This window comes from Balearica regulorum, chromosome 3, assembly GCF_011004875.1.
Source record: "Balearica regulorum gibbericeps isolate bBalReg1 chromosome 3, bBalReg1.pri, whole genome shotgun sequence".
NCBI lineage: Eukaryota > Metazoa > Chordata > Aves > Gruiformes > Gruidae > Balearica > Balearica regulorum.
Genome location: NC_046186.1, coordinates 69,770,253 through 69,791,887, shown reverse-complemented (window position 1 = coordinate 69,791,887; position 21,635 = coordinate 69,770,253). Strand labels below are relative to the sequence as shown.

At 41.7% G+C, this 21,635-nt stretch overlaps 1 protein-coding gene across 2 annotated transcripts in view; it reads right to left on the bottom strand.

Annotated features, from left to right (window-relative positions):
- Positions 1 to 20,689, bottom strand: part of IPCEF1 (interaction protein for cytohesin exchange factors 1) — a 62,983-nt gene extending 42,294 nt beyond the window's left edge. The window contains exons 1-3 of one of the 2 annotated variants that reach the window (XM_075748376.1): positions 20,573 to 20,643; positions 9,290 to 9,530; positions 4,662 to 4,712 (exon numbers count right to left, since the gene is read on the bottom strand). In XM_075748376.1, the coding sequence (XP_075604491.1) occupies positions 4,662 to 4,685 (24 nt within the window). In that variant the 5' untranslated portion in view covers positions 4,686 to 4,712; positions 9,290 to 9,530; positions 20,573 to 20,643. Of the gene's footprint in view, positions 1 to 4,661; positions 4,713 to 9,289; positions 9,531 to 20,572 lie in introns of both variants that reach the window. The other variant, XM_010303311.2, reaches the window with a different exon arrangement.
- Between the last annotated feature and the right edge of the window lie 946 nt (positions 20,690 to 21,635).

The following is a 21,635-nucleotide window of genomic DNA, read 5'->3' as shown; positions in this document are numbered from 1 at the left end:
TGAGTAAAGTACTCCATCTGGAAAAAGTAATAGAAGAGATCACTGCCACCAGTATTTACAAGAGCTAGAACTTTCTCTAACCAGTGATTTTTGCAGCATGTACCACAGAGTGCAAAACTGCATATCGCAGTCGTGTGCTTATCCAGTGCCTATTTGACATGACCTGAACAACACACTTGTGGGAGGCTTTATCGGGAATGAATAATCCCAGACTCCTGCTTAATTGTCACATATCCTTTTTTCCTTTTTTCTTTCTCCTTTTTTTTTTATTTTTTTTAATTCTACCACTGCCTCTCTCCCTCTCTCAGACTGTTCTCCATGACAACAGACAAAGAAAAGCAATGAGAAAACACATCGGCTCTATGGAAGGCTCTGCTATTTCCCCATCCTATATGGGCCACCCCTCATGTCTTCATTTCAAAGAAAGTAATGCCCTATTTAGGACACGTGGAAATAAGAGATGGCCTCGGTCAATCAATGGGTCACACAGTCACATGAATTACTTTCCTTTAGAGCTACCCAAAGTGATATTAAGAAAAACAAATATGGATCAGCTCTCCTTGCACAAAAACTATGTGGTGGAGCAAGATCACATCTTTGCCAAGATACTACAGTGGGGTCATTTCATCTTTAACCAACATAAAGTTGTACAACAAGAGCAGCAATACTGAGACAGGATGTGGCTCTCTGTAAAGAACTGAGGACGAAGCAGATCTTTCCACTAACTTTATTGATGACCTAAAACAAAAAAACTTGGTCTACGGCTCATCTGTCAAGAAAGGATTAATATCCATATTATGTAAATCATCTGTTAGGGTATGCTTTATATACAGATTGAGGAAAAAACTGATTACTTAGTAAGAGCTCACGGTAGCAAAAAGAATTTACAAACGTGCATTTATTATTCAGGTGCAATGACAGTATCCTGCTGCAAGCTGACAGGCTTGATGAATCCCCATCTCTTCATATTTTGTGGGAGGAGTTGGGAAATTAATGGGGAAAGAAAGGCAGTTTCCCCAGCCAGCACTGCGTTTAGTTTGCCTGGATAAAAATCAGTGATAAATCTGCAAAAAAATCATTGCTGAGTGAGATTCCACGAATTAAAATACATTTCTGGGTTGGGTTTTTTTTCCCAGTATTCCTGAAAAGTGAAGTAGATTTTCATCAAATTAGTCCTAAACCTGGAATTCAGCAACCTTAAAATGTTTTTTAGTGCTGTACAGAAGCCTAACGTCATATAAAAACGTTAGGCTTAAAAAAAGTATGTTTTGCTCTGCACAAGAGAAACCTCTAATCCCAGACTGCAGCAACAAAATCTGGTATTATTCACAAAATTGCCTTCCCAAATTTACTTGATTTATGAACAAACAAAAGCAACCTCTTTCTCCAAAGCACCAGTGTCTGGAGTCAGATATTTTATGAAATAAACAAACAGTTTTCAGTAAAAGTGTTTTCATCTTAAACCAATAGAAAATGAATCTACCACAAAATTCATAAACTGTCCCACCAGCAGGATTTGAATTCAGTTTTCCGTGAGAATACAACACAAAGGCAAAGCTTTCCTCAAGAAGTAAATTAAAGTATCCTCCTCTGAAAACTGATTTATGAGAGTCAACAATCTTTCATTGTGGTGAACACGGGTGAACATTGATTAAGAGATACTTTTAAGTTGCACTCCTAAAAGGAGACATTAACACCAGTGCAGAACAAAGAGAAAACTGTGGAAGGCCAGGGTTATTACCACTAAAACCAATGGTAACGACCAGGGGTGTAATAGCAGTTTCAGATGTGAATGTACTGTAACTACCAGACATAGTCACTGGAACAATCTGAAACTGAACCAAATGTCATGATTTTACTATGCTTCCGACAATAGTGGATGTTTCTCTACAAAGCTCAATTTCCTGATAGCAAATGATTTATTTCATTATCACAGGTTCAACTGAAAAACAAACCCCAAAAAATCAGATCTATTTCTAGCTCTTGTTACCAGGGAAAATCCAAGAGCAATAGTCCTCAGAAAGCTCTGAAGTAAATGCAAAACGTTACAGCTATTTGCAGCTTTAGGAGGGTCGTCATTTTTGTGCAAGGCTGGCAATATAGGGTAGGTTTTAATCTTTTTTGGTAGGTTTTGTGTTACTCCTCAATTTACTGAGACCTGAGGGCTGAACAGGATGGGATAGTGATCCTGCAGGAGAATGCAGGCTTCTAGCTTGCTATCCATTACTCCTCCACTTGGCAAATACACCCATGAGCCAGCTGCAAAGGGAGATGTACAACTGAGCATTGTTCACAGCCACTCCTGTGCCAGGCAGGCTCCACCGATGAGCAAAACTGTACGAGAGAAGTGACAACTTCAGTGACAGACTTCTGTCACTTTAGAGATCCTATTTTTCCACAGAATCACAGTATGGTTGAGCTTGAAAGGGACTTCTGGAGCTCATCTAGTCCAAACTCTCCCACTCAGACAAGGACATCTACAGTTGGTTGTCCAGAACCATGTCCAGACAGCTTTGGTATATCTCCAAGGACAGAGACTCCACAGCTTCCCAGGCAACCTGTGTCAGTGCCCTGTCACCCTCCTAGTAAGAAAGCGTTTCCTGATGTTCAAAGGGAACCTCCTGTGTTTTGGTTTGTGTCCATTACCTCTGGTCCTGACACCGGGCACCACTGAAAAGAGCCTGGCTCTGTCATCTTTGCACCCTCCCTGCAGGTATTTACATGCATTAATAAGATCCCCATGAGCCTGGTCTTCAAACAGTCCCAGCTCACTCATTCTTTCCTCATATATTAGATGCTCTAGTCCCTTAATAATCCTTGTGGCCCTTCATTGGTCTCTCTCCAGTATGTACATCTCTCTTGTACTGAGTAGTCCAGAACTGGACACAGTGCTCCAGGCGTGGCCTCACCAGCACTGAATAAAGGGGAAGGATCACCCCCGTGACGTGCTGGCAATACTTTGTCTAATGCAGCCAAGGATACCATTTGTCGTCTTTGCCGCAAGGGCATGTTGCTGGCTCATGTTCAACTTGATGTCCACCAAGACTTCCAGGTCCTTTTCTGCAAAGCTGCTTTCCAGCTGGGCTGCCCACAGCATATACTGGTTTCCCCTGGCAGTATCATTTGTACTCACATGGAATAACAGGAAGGGGTAGAAGTCCAAGGGCTGGACAAGCTTTGGCAGTCCCTCCACAACATCCTGGATCCTGGCCTCTGCCAGGCAGCAAACATTTCTAGATGGTTGATAGGCCTACACATGGGTGCCTCTGTCCCCACAGCAGGGAGTCACCCATTGTGATAATTCAGCATTTCATCCTGGTAGCCTTGCATGGATCATGGTTAGGTGAATCGGGTCCTTTGCTAGTAGGCACATCTGGCTTCTCTTCAATTTTGAGGGCAGTCAACCTATTTTGCAGTCGCAAGTTGTTAGGTGGGGCAGGAGCCTTCCTTTTGGTACTAGAAGTCATCCACTTCCATCCTTCCCCTTCTCCAGAGGTTTTGCTTATTTTGATAGTGGGGCTAGACACTGCCTGCTTCTTCATTGCAGGTGGGGACTGACACTCTTCAAGCTGTTGTGTCTCAGGGGAGACCCCATCCACCATCTGAAAGTCAGTCTGTGTGGAAGCCTCTGCCCTGGCAGGGACAGCTGCTCCCACATATATTGGGGAAAACTGTCCTGTTACCACCATGTCTAAGATGATTGTTACAGCACCACAATTTCAACTGAGGCCCCTTGCTTCACTCCTTCTTCATACCCTGCTGCACAAACTGCTGGGTCTCTTGGCTGCACTCTGAGCCTGCCAGTTAAAGGGTACTTGACCCTCCCTAATCAGAGGGAGCTGCATCAAAAGCTCCAGGCACCCTGGGTCAGGGGCAGATGATTACAATCATTAGAAGCTGCTAGAGCTCCCTTGGTCCCACATCCTCGTGGCCGCCCTTACCTTATCCTTGCCTGGACAGGAAGGATTTGCAAATATACAGCATGGGGGCTACATGTTTCCACCACCCTTCCAAACTGCTGGACTTGAGCAATCATCTCTGGGAACCAAACTCAGGTGGACAGCATCCCTCTGGGGAGCTGCCAGGAACAGTCAAAGATTGACCCAGGGGATGCTTCTACCTAGAGTTGCACCCTGCAAACTCCCCAGAAGAAAAAAATTGGGTGAAATAGGTGTATGAGGCTGGTTTGGGGGAAAGAAAAAAATGTTCTACGAGCAAAAACAGGCACATTGGGCTGAAGACCAGCCTTCATGTCTCGAAATACATGAGTCTGAGAAGGCACCAAAGGCAGCTATGATTGACAGTTCATCTTCTACAGAGCTGTACTTTCCTTAAGCTTCTCAAGGTTTAGACAGATGTGTGGCTAAGAAAATCCTTTGCTAAGCTCACGTATCCTAAGTTACTGCTTTCTCATCCATTAAGAGGTAGGACTTGGAAGTGAGGGCACCCTTGTCGTCAGGTCTATGCAACAGACTTTCATTTCATCCTTAGAGCAGAACTGGGGCAGTCTGTGGCAGTCTCACCACTTGGCCTGGCCTATAAGCAAGATCTTGTTTGGATATTGATGTTGTCCACAGTCTTCTATGATTACAAGGACGCAACCCCAACGTACGACCTCTTCAGCTGATCAGTAACTCTGGCATAACTTCAATTATACTTACGAGAGCATTGCCATCAGCTTCCATGAATGGTTTCAAAGCTTAGTGGGAAAGCTGTGAAGAGAGAAAGTTTTGTTCTATATTATATTTTTGTATAACATAAATCTTGCAGTAAAGTAAAAAGATATATTAATACACTTTGATCTGCCGACTTTACCCTCCCCACACCACCCCAAAAAAAAAAGAAAATACCTTTTCCAAAGATAATGCTGTGTTATGTGAACTGATTTTACTGATTTAGAAGCCAACTAGTGATAAGGAACACTAACTCAAAGCTATCCAAGCTTGTCTATGAAATAAACAGAATAAAGCTCATGGATGTGATTGGGGGGTTTCTTTTTGTTGGGTTGGGTTTTGGGGTGGGTTTTTTTTTTAGGAAATTGATAGAGAATAAATAAGTAAAACTGGGGGTGGGTTGGTGTTTGGTTTTGTTCAATTTGGTTTTTACTTAGAAAGAAATCTATAAGATTTTGATTTCTGTGTTGCCTGAGTGATTCCTATGGTTTTCTAGGAATTCTAATTAGGTAATCTGCCGGCTTTCCTGAATGGGATGAGATCTTGTATTGGACAACCCATTTTATAATGAATTGCAGTTTTATGTTCTGGAGAGCAAAATCTGTGCAGTCCAACAGTAGACGCTAGGGTTTATTTTCCAAAGATACACAAAGTTAGTAGTTATCCATTTAGGTGACAGTTGAGGTGATTTCATTTGTTAACACAAACAATAGTCAACTCCCTACATGATTTTCCTCTGGCTAGTAGAACGGACAGATAATGAAAGGATCAGTGCAGTGTACAAGATGAAGGAAAACATACCAACTTTTCAGTGCCAGCAAAGTTCCTATAAAACTCACCCCTCTGCATATAAAAGAATCGCTGAGTGAATGGGAGAGGATACAAGACTGTTGAAGTGAGCAAGAAAGGAGTTCCAAAAATAGAGCCACACTTCAGAAGAATTTCTAGCAAGAACTTTTTCTTGTTACTAAAACCAGTAATTTAAGATATGTGCCATTCCTCATATATAATATTTGTTTTACTTTGAAAATAAAATCTTAAAACAGAAAATAAAACCCACCTAGTGGCTTCCAGCAATTTCAAACCAAAAATAGAAAGGGAAACAAATACGTATTTTTCTGGCTCCCAAGTGTTTCTGTTCAAAAATAGAAAGAAACACTTTCTATAAGTGGCTCAAACTGAAGTAATATCATGATGAGGAGAGATGTTATGGCAAATAATTTCAAGGATGTTTAGAAATCATAGCTAGCATAAACAAGCAGAGGAAACACCTTTAGTTATACAAGTAAATTAACATTGGGCCTCAAATATCGAGCCAGAAAGCAAGGGAATAACAGACCAAATTATCATAATTATTGTGACATGTGGCCTTTTTCCTGTCATTTCTTCATTTCATGTATGCTTTGGGTTTGGGGAGGGTGGGGTGTAATTATATGATCTGCACAGATTTGAATCAGCCATGGTACCAGGAGCAAGAGGAGAAGTGTTAGTTAACTGGCAAGGAAACGTTTCCGCCTGCATGCTTTGTGCCAAAGGAGTTCAAATGGATTTCAGCAGAACCTTTTCAGTGACTTTAACTCCAACTTTTGTTTAGTTTCCAGAAACTGGATAAGCAATCTTTGAGTCAGTATCCAATTTTCAAAGGCAGCATTGACTTCTGTCTAATTCTAGTGAAGAGTATAATTTATTATTCCCTGTGTAAAGAAAGATATAATACAAAAAAAAAAAAAAATCACATGTTCACTGCAGAAATAACTCTCATACACATAATCTGAGTTTATTTCACTGAAGTAAAGCCGACCTGAGTGAGATTAGTTACACTGTGAAATAGCACTAGGATTTTTATGTCCGCTCAAGTGTACTCAACTGTTGCAAACCCAACATTTCAGAAGGGCATAACTTGTTTATCTCTGCACTACAGTAAAATAAGGGTTTCTTTCAGTTTTGGTGGACTGTGGGAAACCATCTATCCTTTCTAAACAGGCAGGTGAATTAGGAGAAGCAGCTGGATAAATACAGCCACTCAAGTAGAGCTATTCTATACCCACCTTACTGGATGATCCAGCATGCACCTGCAGGGTCTGTCTCTGGGAACCATAGCCCCCCACCTCCCAGTATTCCCCTCCCACAGGCTGCAGATGCTATCCCCGGCTGAGCTATGCCCCTCACATGCCTTCTGTGTGATGGTAGGTGGCTAGACCATGGTAGTCCAGGAGCCCGCCCAGGGCCGGTGGTTTTGCTGGCAGAAGAGCTTCCCAGCCCACAAAAGCTAAACCTGAGCTTGGGAGCTTGGCAAGCCAGCGAGAGGTTAGTAGGAGACAACTCTTGAGTTCATACCACCAGGAGAGCGTCCCGATTCCAAACTGGAACAGCTGCAGCATCGGCAGACTTGGCGCAGACCACCTTGTTTTATTGCACTGAGGGTGCTATATTAGACCAGAGACACCCAGATGTGTAGCCTTGTCCTGACTTCGGTGGACATTGAATTTGAAGCAGGGTCTCACCCCCAAAGGTGTACCCTAAGCACCAAAGTGAGGATGTGGGATTCCAGCCCTCTTCCTAAGCCTCTCCATTTGCAATGAGATAAGATCTAGGAATACAAAGAGAGGGAAACTTTCTAGCCTAGAGATGAAGGCATCCACATGGAAAACATTCAGCAGGATTGCAGTCTGCTGCGATGGATGTTTGATTCACTAAAACTGAAAACTGGAACAAATGAAAGAGAGAAAATAAAACAAGGCACAATGAAAACTCTCCCACTTCAAGTGGCTTTATAAAAGGAGAAAAAAAAATGAATTTCTCACTTCCTGGAGGATAAAATGTAATGGATCTACTAGATAAAAGGAAAGGGGATGGATTTACATTATCAGTTTGTAAACTATACCTACATTTCTCTGGCTTTTCTGAGAGGTGCCCGAAACAACTCATTTAATTTCAGTCTGAATTGAATACAGTATGTCAGAAGTGGTTTCAGCTAAAAGATTTCTAATTCAAGTTTTTGAGTTTTTTTTTTTAATTTTGATTCAACAACTGAACTATAAATATCAGTTTGCATAGCTTTATTAGTCTCACTTCACTCCTCTTTCAAGAAGAGTAATAAACAAGTAGGTACATGAGTAATAGCTGATGCAACCAATGTGGAAACACAGCAAGTGACATATCAGAAATATCTTGCAATCATTTCCACTTGACTACATCATCTCTTCTGAAATAATAGAAATATCTCTGTTAAAGATCAAAGGCAATATTAAGGGTGGAAAAAGGGGAAAAAAAACCCCACTGAGGTTCCAGTGATTCTAACTGCAAAAAGCAATCTTAATTCATTAGAAATATTTTTCTTGCAGAAGTCAAAATCCACAAGGCCTGACGCTGTCTCTTACCAGATACAAGCTACAGTCAGTGTGTCAATCTGCAATAATATTGGTATAAGCCTGCCAGACATGCCTTCCAGGCATCCCTTAGATGACATCCAGAGTGGGCATATGCCTTTGTGCTTCTGAGCAAAATATTTGAGATATGTAACATGACTCAAACTATTTGTGTTGCAGAAGCACCCAAAATGTGCGTAGCTCAGTTCCTGTTCAGATGGCACTGACACAGACTACTCGGAAAAAAAAAAAATCCGCTTTCCCAAGCACTAAGTCAGGGCTATAAGACAACCTGGAAAAATAAGCTTTTTGCCTTCCTTCTATTTACATTTCTCAAAATGGTCACCAGCTGTAACCTCTCTGCTTGCTTTCTGTTTATTTGGCTGCCTACAACAATCTGCATTTCAATGGGCAATGAATTGACAGGCGAAATGAAACTAGGGATAGCGCTACAAAAATTTCCCTAAAAGATCAATGATTACTTAATCACATATCTCATTTACCAGGCATTAGGAATAGCATTGCCCCAAATCATACCAGCGCTTGAAGCAGTGTCCTGTGTCAAGGAGACAGCCTTATATAATAGTCCTAAATTATCACATTACCTCTAACTGGGATTCTTGCAACAATGCAGGGGAAAAACAATCACAGTGATTGTAAGCTCACAATTGTCCTTTGGGTGAGTAGAGATCAATTTAATCTGACAGAACCTTACCATTAACTACTAATTAATCAGATCTAGTCAGTTACTTAACTGGTTAATTAGCTATCTAAATCAACTCTCCTACTTGTACAAGGAGTTTCTTGATCCACATATTTTCTCTTATTTACTGGCTCACCAGGAAAGTCAGATATTAAGCTGGCACTGCACCACGAGGCAATGACAAACTGACATCAAGGCACTTTTCACAAAATCTCATGGACCATCCCACCCCGGTTAAGTCATGTCCCACCCACCTTCGTCCTCATGACTTCGTGTTTCCAATTGCAGATGAGACTACAGAGTCACCATTAGCATCAGAAACAAACAGTCCATTAATGTATATTCATAAGTCATAATTGTCAGAGTATACCTTCTGCTTTGACCACAATGGACAAATTTAAGCTTGTTAAATAAAAATTACCCTTTGAAAAGCCAAAAGGGTTCTTATCACAGGCCTAGCAGCAAGAAACTGCATTTGTCACATTATAATACTGTTGGTTATAACTTTATTTTCAAATACATTTGAAATTATTCAATCCCCTCACCTGCAAGCAATTCAGAAAGACAACTTCTGACTCCGTTTGGGAGAGGGCCAGGAAAAACTGGAACAAAGTTCACTGCTCCCGTCTCTGAGACAGAAAGGGTCTGGAGACATCGCCCTGCTCGGATCACGGCCAGGTCCTGTCAGTCCAGCCGGGAAGCCCAAGAGCAGGAGGTTACAGGCGCTGACAGCTCTGAGGAGGCAGCTGCAGGAGCCCACGCTCGCCGCCTTCGGGAGGAGAGGGGCTGGAAAGGAAGAAGTTGTTCAACAGAAGAGAGATGCTCCAGCTGCCTCTGTGGCATCACGGACAAAAACGAGATATCAAAATGGCATGCTTAGTGAAGTGTGGCTGCCCCAAATGTGAATTTGCATGCAGACTCCTTATAGTGTGGAGCTGATTCCTAGTTCTGTTATGTTTAAAGGCCAAGGAAGAGTTTGCAGAAACATTAAGTGCAATACTGCAATTACTACTGCCTCCTAGCTGGCTCTTTTGCTGTGGCAGGCAGTAAAAGCAGGCAAAGTTAAGTCAGATGCAGAAATGGGTGAAGAGTTAGCACAGTTAAGGGGTAAGGAAACATTCCAGGTCTAAAGAAGCACCTCCCCAGTGTTCTGCCCGCTTTGAAAGATGCACAGTTCTTTGCTAGCCCAGAAGATGAAACACAGAGGGGAGGCAGAAAAAAAAACCCAAAGCCTATAGCCCCTCCTGAGACAATCTAAGGGGTTCTCTTGAAGCAAGTTTCTTGCAGATACAGATGAGGGGAGAGGGAGCATCATTCCCTCTTCTATTTTTTTCAGATCAGCCGTTCAGCAAACACAGTTTTGAGGGAACACTGCAAGGTCCAGTGCCTAAAGAAACAATGGAGGGGATATTTTTCCCCAGCACAAAAGCACAGAACCACTGCACTAATTGTAAGCGTGAATCATCACAGTGACAGGAACCTGAGGCATGCTCACTGCAAGGCAGCTCTGACATACATTTGCTGTCAAGGCATTGGAGAAGATTTTATGCATTCAATGGAAGGTAAAAATTGAAAAAAATTAATCACACCAGTAAGCTCCTGCAAAACATTTTGTGAATTTGGAGGACAAGTTTCAGAGGAAAAAGGAAAGAAAAAAGGTATTGTCATCAAAATGAACCAGATTTCCTAAAATAAGACTAATAAAAAAAATTTCTTGCTGATAGAGCTGACATGGGGAGACCGCCTGCCACACCTCAGCTTCCAGCTCTGCTCCACACCACTTCAAGGACAAACTGGCTTTGGAGCCCTTTCCTCAGCACACAGAGTGGCATTTTTCTTTTGGAAAATTTTTACTATTTCCCCTCCAGTGGCCAATGGGATGAAAACTCACCTTGGGGCAGGAGCTCCCCAGGCAGGGAAGAGCCTCCCACTGCCCAGCTGCCCAGCAGGGCTCAGCCCCCACCCACACATTGCCAGAGGCATCTAGTGGGCAGCAATAACTTGATTTAAGGCAGCGAAGCTAGAGCAGAGACCAGTCCTTCCTATGTTTACAGCTGCTGTCCAGAGCACTGTGGATGGAGTTTTCTCCTATGTCCAAAAAAACATGGTTACCTGAGCAATATTTCCCAAGCCGTTGCCCTCATGAGAGATCCAACAAGGACATTCAGTCCCATTACAACTGGCCACAACTGCAACGCAGTATATCACGATAACAGGAGCACGCTTTTGGCTTCTGTATTTGAAACAAAAGGCCACAAAACATTGCTACTGTTTGCACTCTCTGAAGCTTAGATGTGAATCCTCTCCTCCTTTCTTCCACCCAGGCAACATTCATTATATCGACAGCACTATACAAAAGGCCAGCGTTCACACTTTCAGCAAAATGTCAAGAGAAGATCTTTTAAAGACTAAAGCAAAATCATTATGTTGATGATTATGAGGATGAAGTAAGGAAGAAATAGCTGGGGGGGGGGGGGGAGGGGACACGACTTGCTGCTTCTTCCATCAAAGACTTCCACTTCATGGTCACAAGAAACAGAAGTCTTGAGAGTCCTGTTTGATTCTTTATTAAAAGACCACGAGCATTGAAAAGTTTATCTTCCTTTTACCCTTCACAGTACACAAAGTACATACACCGTACTCTAATGTCACTTCTGCAATAGAGCACAGTGATGCGAGGTATAGCAATGGCAAACTGCCCTGGCAGGTTGCACCAGAGGAGGGTGAAACTGCTCCTGGACTACAGCGTAGCGCAGCCAGCCATAGAGATTTGCTTGTGGTCTCCTTTTCCCCATGGGTGAAAGACATTTCCCCAGGACCAAGAGAATGGAGAAAACTGGACTGCTCACATCAGGGCATCTCCAGAGATGTTTAACCAGCACCCATTCCTCAATTCAACATCCAGATCCGTATGCCAATATATAACTTGGAGTTTCTCCAAGGTCCGGGACAGGCAAACCAGCAAGCTGGGCAGGTGACTGGGGGCCCAGTGCTGTTCTCAGTACATCTGAGTTAGACCAGATATGGACTGCTGAGAGGCAAAATATCACCTCTAGGATAAAATCTCAAAGATATGATGAGAAGGTGCTCTTAGAAACACTTTGCCCTGGGAATCCAGTTTAATCATCTGTGGCTTCCCTGTTTCTAGACTATTTCAGCAGTAGATCTGGTTTTCTTTTAAGCACATTAATTCTCATTATCTGTTCAAATTGGTACCAGCCATCTTTGCTTCGATTTATGTTTGCAATGAGCAAGAGAAGACTGCTACACCACACAAAAAGTGTAGTAAGAAATATCTGCTAGAAGATAGCCTCCGACCAGTGTGAAAATGGGGTCTTATCCAAGATGGGTAGCATAAAAAGCTAGTTGGCCCTGAGACCTGAAATAAAACTTAGAAAAAAACCCTATTACTGGTTGCAAAATATTGCTGCAATACTTTTCTGCAGCCGTCAGCACCTCTAGGCATTCAGGATTTACTATGATTCTTGCTTCTTCAACACTGTAGCCTTTGCCAGAACATCTGCACACAGAAATAAATCATTAAAGACCATTTGCTACTCCTGTAAATGCAGATCTGACTACATCAGATGCTTGCTTCTTGAATCTTACAGAAATGAACGCTTTTCCTTACTTCTTTTCTCTGGGGTTGCCCTCATTGTAGTAAAATCTGAAAGGAAAGCAGTGAGCATTTTTCTAAAGGAGAAGGTAATATGGTGAAACTATTTACATAAAACTAAAACCTCAACTTGTTCTTTCACAGGAACAATTTCCAGGTTTTCTCAGATCTGGATTTTTTTGATGTCATAAGCTGTATTTCACCAAACTTTTCCCCTTAAATTCCACCATATTACGGCTCTTCCAATACTTTATACAAAATTAAATCTCTGTCTCTCTCCGTTTTCTTCTAAGGAGAGATTCTTTTCTCTTCCCCAATATAGAGTACCTCCATTTGTTAACTTAATTCTTACACAAATATCTTTCAAGTTTCACATAAGAAAAGCAAATAGACAAAATAACTTTTAGAATTTCCAGTGATAAAAAATATTAATAAAGACAAAATAAAATTAGTATTATCAACTATTCAATGGCAATTAATAGCTCACAGTAATTGCAACCTCAATAGTTGCTCTTACTTTTATGATCCTCTTTAAATAAATTCTTTTTAATTGTTACTTTATTTTTCCCTCTCATGCCATGTGCCATTTTGGCAACAAAAAAAAAAAAATTGACAACAAAGCCCCCATGTTAGTACAAATAATTAATAAGCAGTAAGTGCTTGGAGAAAAGCAATCCCACATTTGGTATTTCCCATTGCAGCAGAGCTATAATTTATACCAGTTAAAGAGTCTGAGGTTAACATAAGGATTTGAAACACCCATAATTTAAATTGTCTCAGTTTGAATCAACTCACTTGATGACACAGCTTTCAACACGGGGAAGGAATGGTGTGTACGTCTTCCTAGCTGATCTCTCAGGCTTTACTCAAGTAAGTGCCACGATGCATCCCGTTTCTGTTGGCAGCTAGATAGCTTTTCATGCCTTCTGACCAGATATTATAATTTAGCACATTTGTAACAAGGCTGTAATATTCCTGTCTTACAGTCATGCAGAAGACTGGATAGATTGAAAGAGCATTGAAAGATTTGGATACAACTCCTCTAGGCACATCACTGGCAGGTCGCAACTGAATTACTACCTCATGATGGGCGATGGTGCTTTTCAGACACACGGGCATGACCAGAAACACCACAGTGAACACACAGAGCTCTGAGGGGAACATCTGAATGCAAAAGCCCTACTCGATACCAGTAAGAGCTTTGACTTTTTGGGCGAGAGCTGTTACTGTCCATTCCACCCTCATTTTTTCAATGATGAAAAAATGTCTTGCAGAAGAGTGAACAAGATAAGCATCACACTTAAGTGACTTTAACATGCCAATACAACAATCTTAAATCCCACCAACTAATGTGAGTTTTATTATGCTAAGAAGTTAACACCATAATCATGACCCCCAAAATTTCTCATCTTCAATCTATGATTGGTTCTACTTTGCACTTCTCTTCCACATAAAATCTCAGGAAAAAAAAATCATGGTTTTATTTTTTAAAAAAAAGAAAAATTTCGCTCTCCCCACAAACCCCAGAGATTTTAAAACAGAAAATATAACAAAATTTGTTTAAAAATATACGACTTTGAAGGAAAAGTCTTGCTTTCTTACCATGAAATAAAAATGAAGGGAATTGGTTTTATCTAAAACAACAAATTAGATAAACAGTCTAACAACTAAATGACTAATTAAACAAAAATAAATTTTTTTCAGTTGTATTGTCTCACAATATTGTTTCCTTTTTTTCATTAATCCTTCCTCTTCTAATCCTCCAGAGTCCAGAGGAGGGCCTTGAAGCTGATCAGAGGGCTGGAGCACCTCTCCTATGAGGACAGGCTGAGAGAGTTGGGGTTGTTCAGCCTGGAGAAGAAAAGACTCTGGGGAGACTTTATTGTGGTCTTCCAGTACCTAAAGGGACCTACAGGAAAGATGGAGAGGGACTGTTTACAAGGGCATGGAGTGACAGGACAAGGGGTAGCAGGTCTAAAGTAAAAGAAGGTCGATTTAGATTAGATGTTAGGAAGAAATTCTTCACTGTGAGGGTGATGAGGCACTGGAACAGGTTGCCCAGAGAGGCTGTGGACACCCCCTCCCTGGCAGTGTTCAAGGCCAGGTTGGATGGGGCTTTGGGCAACGTGGTCTAGTGGAGGGTGTCCCTGCCCGTGGCAGGGGGGTTGGAACTAGATGGTCTTTAAGGTCCCTTCCAACCCAAACCATTCTGTGATTCTTTTTGCTGAAACCTATACCACAGCATAGGATGACAAAAGTATTAAGTGGAATCAAGCCAGAGTGTCATGTCTAAAGTTCATTATGTCCTGATTTTAAAATGTTTACATTTCAAATTCTAATTACAGTCCTTAAATTTCAATTTTATAACTTATATAGAGCTGAGTAATAATATAAAATGCACCCAAATTCCTAAGAAGGTTGGCACAAGAAATCCACTTATGAAGCAGACATTTGACCATTAATCTGTGATTTGTTGAGATCAGTGAGGAAGACAAAATCCAAGCTACTCCAAAAAAGAAAATCAAACTACTCCCGAGGACTCACTCTCAAAAGGTTTGTGTTGTTTGGCTTTTTTTTAAATGTCTGCCACTCCAGATTTTAAGCTCCAATTCTTAGCAGAAGAGAGTGAGCTGAGCACAAATATTAGGATAAAAAGAATGCTGAAATGTTGAATTCAAGGTAGCCAAGGCTGAAACTCCACAGGGCTTTATAAGTCAGGTCAGAAGGTTGAACAGCTGTTCAAACTGGACATCAGTCAAGTTTTCAGCACATTTCATAATGTGTTGCATGTGCAACTAATATGTTCTTACTGTGTCACTTCATTAAAAGTGAAAGAAGGGGGAAGCAGCAGCGGACAATGATATGAACTTTAACTGAGCACCTGATGTCCTTGCACATCTGCAGGCAGCAATATAGGACCCAAATATAATATCATATCATGTGATATAGTATAAAACAATTTCATGGTCCAAAAGTAGAAGAAAAATAGTTAAGCATGCTAGGTAACTGTCTCTATAGCTGTTCAAAGGTTTCCATCAGGAGATAAACAGGTTAGAACGCAACCACCACCCAAAAGTATATCTCATCAGAAATCAAAGTGGAGGGACTGGAGAAAGCCCTACAGACTCAGTAATTAACCAATACAAGACTAAGATGTCTTTTCTGTGGTTGCAGGAACCCAAGGCTGGGGTTAAGCTGCTGTGATTCACTGTGTTTCTAGGACTGTATCTCCACAACACATCTTTATTGGAAACACAGTTTATGCCGAGCACAGGCAACGCAGCCGGAAAACAAAAAACTGCTGAAGGATCTCGCTTACCCTGGCAATGGCATGTACTATGTGGCACTTCACAGTACAGCTTCAATCTTCATCTCAGCAGGAGGAAAAGTGCTTTAAGTGCACTGAGCGCACTTGGGTGCAAACCACAAAACTCCAGATAGAAACACAAGAGAAAAATGACACCTGAAAAGAACCCCTCCAGTGCACTAAATTGCTAGTACATAATAATAATAATAATAATAACAACAATAACAACAACAATAACAACAATTCTTGTTTCCCCATTCCATCCACCCTCTCCATTCCCTATTTTGCTCTTAACTGAAGAGATGTTCAACAACAAATTTGGGAAGTGCTGCTTCCTACTTACTACAAACATCTTCACACTGTTGCTTTCTGAGAAAATTTGACTATTTGACATCATCAACATTCTCCTTTGTGAGATCCACACAAATCATATAAAGACTGCACTAGGGAGCTACAAAAAGCTCAAACCCACAAGCAAGTTACTATGTGTCAGCTGAGACATATTAACTATGAAAGAGATTTAAGCTAAACTGAATTGCCTAGCAGTTGCATTTACTTTAGATTAAGAGAAAATAAGCACAATTAATATGACTCAGGTGGTATGGTATTTTGATGGTGCTTGTACCCAGAAGCTGTTCCTGGAAGAAGCTTATAGACCTGGATGCACCAAAGAATAAGAGCATGAGTTCTCCTGAGACCTTGCAAGAAGGAATGAGGATAATAAAGCAGCTACACAATGTAACAAAGCAGGCAACTATGCAAAATGAGTTACAGTATTACTACCCAAAATATTTTTGAAGAAACTTTTCTGAAGTATTAGCAATAGGGATTGCAGTATTGTTATTTCCATTATAATGGACCATGTGTCAGGTACTGTAGGAACATGGAAGAAAACAGAAGGTAACTCTGCCCCTGGCAGTTTAAGACAGGATACAACAGGAGGATGTAGACTGGAATCAGATAGAGTCCAAGGTAACAGTGAGACAAGAGTCATCAGGATCATATGTTGGGTCTCAGCATGCCTGAGAACAGACATTGTCAAGGTTTGTATTAGTGCGATGGCAAGGGGCTTAGAGAAATAATGAAATATAATGTTTTCAAATGTTTCTAAAACAAAGAGAGGGATGATCCCAGGGATTTCAAAATGAGAGCTAATGTTCAGCAGTTTGACACTGCTCAGAAGGATAAATAAATAGGCAGGGAGATTCAACAAAGCAGAGGAAGAAAATTATCCTTGCATTGAGTTTCTGAATTGACATGAAGTGGTGAAATTACTTTTGTCAAGGCCAGAGAATAGGAGATTTCAGTAAATGTGACATGAGGTAATGACAACTTGGATGACAGTTTATTTCTACGTATGGAGAGTGAAGACATTTGAAAGTGTGTGCAAAATTTAAACATAGCTTGGAGATGAGGACCCAGAGAATTGAAGAAGGTACGTAGACCATAATTTCACTGTCAGCAATGCGCCAGGATGATTTAGGAGAGAGAGAAGTTGGATGCTGGATCCAACTAAAGGCTGAGCCATGATATATCAGAGAGACAGGCCAAACTCTACATTTGGTCAAAAAAAAAAAAGAAGACAACTCTGTGTAGATCTGCCCTTCGTAGGAGCAGAAGCCATGCTGATGTTTGTGAATAAAATTACTTGGGCATAAGGTGCAGAGGAAAAATGGATCAGAGGACAGAATCTTTTAGCAGACCATAGATAGTATTTTGGGGTATACCAGGACCTTCTGAAAAGAAATTTGTAAGTGTGTCTCAGAAAACAGGTGGAGAACCTTTGGCAGACAGAATCACAGATGATAAGGTTTTAAGAAGAGATTTACAGATAAAATCAAAGGTAAGTGCCAGGATAAAATGATGGCAGAGAACAGAGGTTTTTGTTAGTTGACTGTATTTGATGGAAGAAATAAAATCACACTAGCTGAGAAAAGGGAGAAAGACTAGAGGAGGTTCTGGGGAAAAGCAAGGTAGGGAAGTCAACTGAAGATGAGGTCTACACAGATGAGGAAACCATATCTGCAGGAGAAGAAGCAGTTAAAGAAATAGTAGGTGAGGCAAGGCTATGTCATTATGTTGATTTCTTCCCCCCTCCCACCCAGAATCAATCAGCAAGACCTGTTTGGAGAAGAAAGAGACAAGAACATGAGGACAACTGAAAGTGTGCGCACAGAGAAATCGTGACTCAGCTAAGCCAGCGGCAGGGGATAGAGCTAAAGGAGAACAGACACATCCGTGGCAGAATTCAGTCTATCCACGGGACTTGTGCCAGAGATGCCCCATAGCAAAAGCAGCAGACACTGGAGGGCAGCCAGCCTGTAGCTTGATGATAGGAAAGAGAAGCGAACAATTAGAGGGTAGAGGAGGGAGAAGGGAAATATTTTTAGAAACGTATGTCACTAAGGCATAAACACAACGCACACACATAGGCACTTTGATGAGCTATGCATTTAACTGCATGTATTGCTTTTCAGAAAAACCCTTAAGAGACAGAAATGTGGTTCTGCTTCAGCTGAGAGGGAAATTGAGATGCAGAAAGGGGTAATGGGTATAGTTTCACATACAACATTACCTCAATACCCATCTCCCTGTTTAGTGATAGTGTAGCCACATTCAGCATGATTTCATTAGCAATAAGTGATGCATCAGGCGGGACACTTTCTCCAGGCCCATAAACAGTAGTAGCTGCATTGGCCCAGAAATAGCACTGGGTGCATTAGCAGGTGATTGAAGACAGTTCCATGCATAAAACAGTGAAAATATTCAGCATGTCATTTAGGGACACAGGCGTCTCTCTGGGTTACTGCTCCTACCACAGGATCCAACACCAACTGAGAATCTGCTAGGACCTCCACATGACAAGCTGATGAGCAGCAAGCTGCACATCCGTACCACTTAATCAAGTGAGCACACAATACTCTTGTCTGTACAGTGTCCTACTGCTGCATCATATCAGTCCTCATCCTATTTACTCACAACCAAGTCACTATTAGTTTACCTAGATCATGTGGGAGTGTGGAAGGGATGGATTTGGAGGGCAAGGGGAAACATCTGGGATTAACAAAAACAAAACAGAGAGCATCTTAACAACTGTGGAAGCTCCTCAGCCCATGTTGGCTTGATGCCTTCCCCAGCCACCTTGCAGGGACTGCGCAGACGCTGGTGGAAAGCGTGGCGTACTGAGCATGCGGCACCCGGCTGCTGCACCCACTCAGGGAAACACACTCAAAGAAGTGAGATGCAAATGCTGCTTTCTGGCCACTGGACAGCCCCACAAGAAATCAGGTCTCCCAGTATATATGGGGATAAGTAGCAAGCAGCTTGCACAAAAAGTTCATGTGAACATGAGCACCCTGGCATTAATAGCTCTTGCCATTTATAGAGTTAAACAGAGCTTTACGTCACCCTGTTTCTTCCTGGCTCTGGATGCTGTCGTGAAGCATGCTGTTGCAGACAGTATACATTTTAATGTACCTTTTCACCTTTCCCACCTACAAAACCAGCGTGACTTTCCAATGGAAAGTAGGTGTTGGAATGCAGTGTGCGAGGACTCGCTCTCTGCTTCAAGGAGCAGACCACTTTCTCAGGTCAGCGGTGAGGCAGCACGCTGGGCACAGTCAAAGCAATGCAGAATTTGAAACCAGAGAGCTTCAACATCCCTGACCACGCAGCCTCCACCATGCCGCAGGACTTCCACCTGATCAAATCGTGTGCAGCTGTGCCCCAGAGTCGATGCCAAGAGAGGGGCATGGTGGGAGTATCTCCTTCCCAGAGAAGCGCTTTTTGCCTCTAGAAAGTGTAAAAATTTCACCACGGGGGAAGGTACAGAAAGGCCACTTCATGAGAAGTTACCAAACAATTTCTCTCTCCTTTATGAATTGTCACAAACCATTAAATGTTGGCATAACTGGCAGACAGGAAAATCTTGCAGTTCCTAAGCAGGGATAATAAACCTTCCAAGAAATCCAATTAATACAATTGAGCCCAATAAAGAAAGATACTACCTTTCACCCCAAAAAGTACTTGTTGGAAGCAAGTAGGTAAGTGAAGGCTTAAACAAGCTGTTAGTCTCAGCTGTCACCAGAGAAACATTTTGTTGAGAAAAACCTGAGTCCAGAGATGCAGTCAGGGTTTGGGGTTTTCTGTTTCAGTGCAAAGGACAGGAGATTTTAATTCCAGCTGTCCTTTTGTTCACGGTATAGGTAAGCCCACTCACATAGTACTTTTGTTGTGTCTTTACTCATACAATTTCATGTCTATGAGAAAAACCATTAAAATTAATGTATTCTGAAATTCTTTTCACATTAAAACCAGAAATCAATCTGCTCAGTGCTGTCACCATAGCACATTACAGTCTACCCCCATATTGCACCTTAAATACTCTTTACACGATACTAGATTTGCGCATTTTTCTCTAAGAACCTAAAATCAGTAAAGGAATTCCTTCCATTTCCATATTACATACTTGTCTTCACAAATATCCAATTTACATGAAACAGTCATGACTAGACTGTCACCCTGTCCTTTGATGGATCTTAAAACATAACTGAATTAAACTTGTTCAAAATAGGAATCATTCACAAACATACTGTCACTTGTCCTCACTCCACAAACAAACTCCATTATTTCTAATGATTTCATTATTTTCAAGTAATTCCTTTGCGTTTTTTAACCAAAAGGGGGAAAAAGAAAAGGGAAGCATAAGATCTTTTACACTGCCCTTGAAAAAAGGGCAATTACAAGCCGGTGTGAACTTCCTTTATTGTACCAAGTAAGTGTTGTTTCTCTCCAGCTAAAACCATACTTAAAAACAAAACAAAACAAAAAAAACCCCTAGATGTTATTAGACAGAAACAACTAACGTTTGTCACTTAAGAGGAAAGAAATAAGCCACGACCTTACCAGCAAGGAATTCTGACAAACAGCCACACTTGTCCCATCAAGTCCCACACTTCGCAAAGCAGAGAGGAAACTCTTACAGAAATTGGTTGCAATGCTGAAATTGCCCAAGAGGAAACTGGTGTCTCTTTTACAAGTCATGACTATGCAAACCACAAGCCAGGCATCAAAGCAAGTGCCAAAAGCCATGCCTGCCAGAACTATTAAGACTAGAACCAAGCTACGTGGAAATGTGATAGGGGATGGGACTAAAAAATTATAAATATTCCCAGATCGCTATTTGTTATGTTTGTTTCACAAATGGAAAATGGTTTAAAAACTATACTATCAAATACTTCTGAGAAGAGGCTCAGAGTGCATTGTGGGAGACAGGAGAAAGCATGTTATAGGTGCCCAGTAACAAACGGCAGTATCCAAGCCTCGGCGCAGTCCCTGTCTCTGACCCGATCCCCGGAGCACCCCCTAACTGCCTCAGTATCCCAGGGGCCCTCCAGGGTCCCACCCTGCACCCCGAGGCGCGGGAGAGCTCAGGGCAGCCCGAGCACAGCCACGCCGAGGCCAGGGAGCCCTCGGGACTAAAGGAAGGATGGGGCATGAAGCGCTACCGGTTTGGTTTTTCTGGGTCACCTGCAAGGTGTGTCCCTGGAAACACCATCCAGGCAGGGATGGGGCTGACTGCAAGCTCTGCAGAAGAGCACATGGGTCTAATAGTTCCAAATCAACAATCTTTATTTCCCTTTTTTCATTTTTTACTACATGATGTAATGGCAAGCCAAAATTAATAGCTCTATTCAACATATGAGGCAGATGCTTCCACAGGTTACATTTTCACTAGGCCTGGGGAACAAAGAAGAATAAAAATCAGGGCCTTGTAGTTTTGGGTACTTTTCTGGCTTGTGTATTCAACAGTTTCAGCCCCAGGCATATGAACTTCAAGAATGAATAAAATCTAACTATAGTACAAATATCTAAATAATTTTAGATATTAACAGCTCTCTGCTTATTTCACATTAGTCTAGAAAAGACAGAGCATGCACTCTGTTAAATCTCATCCTTCTTCAAAGTG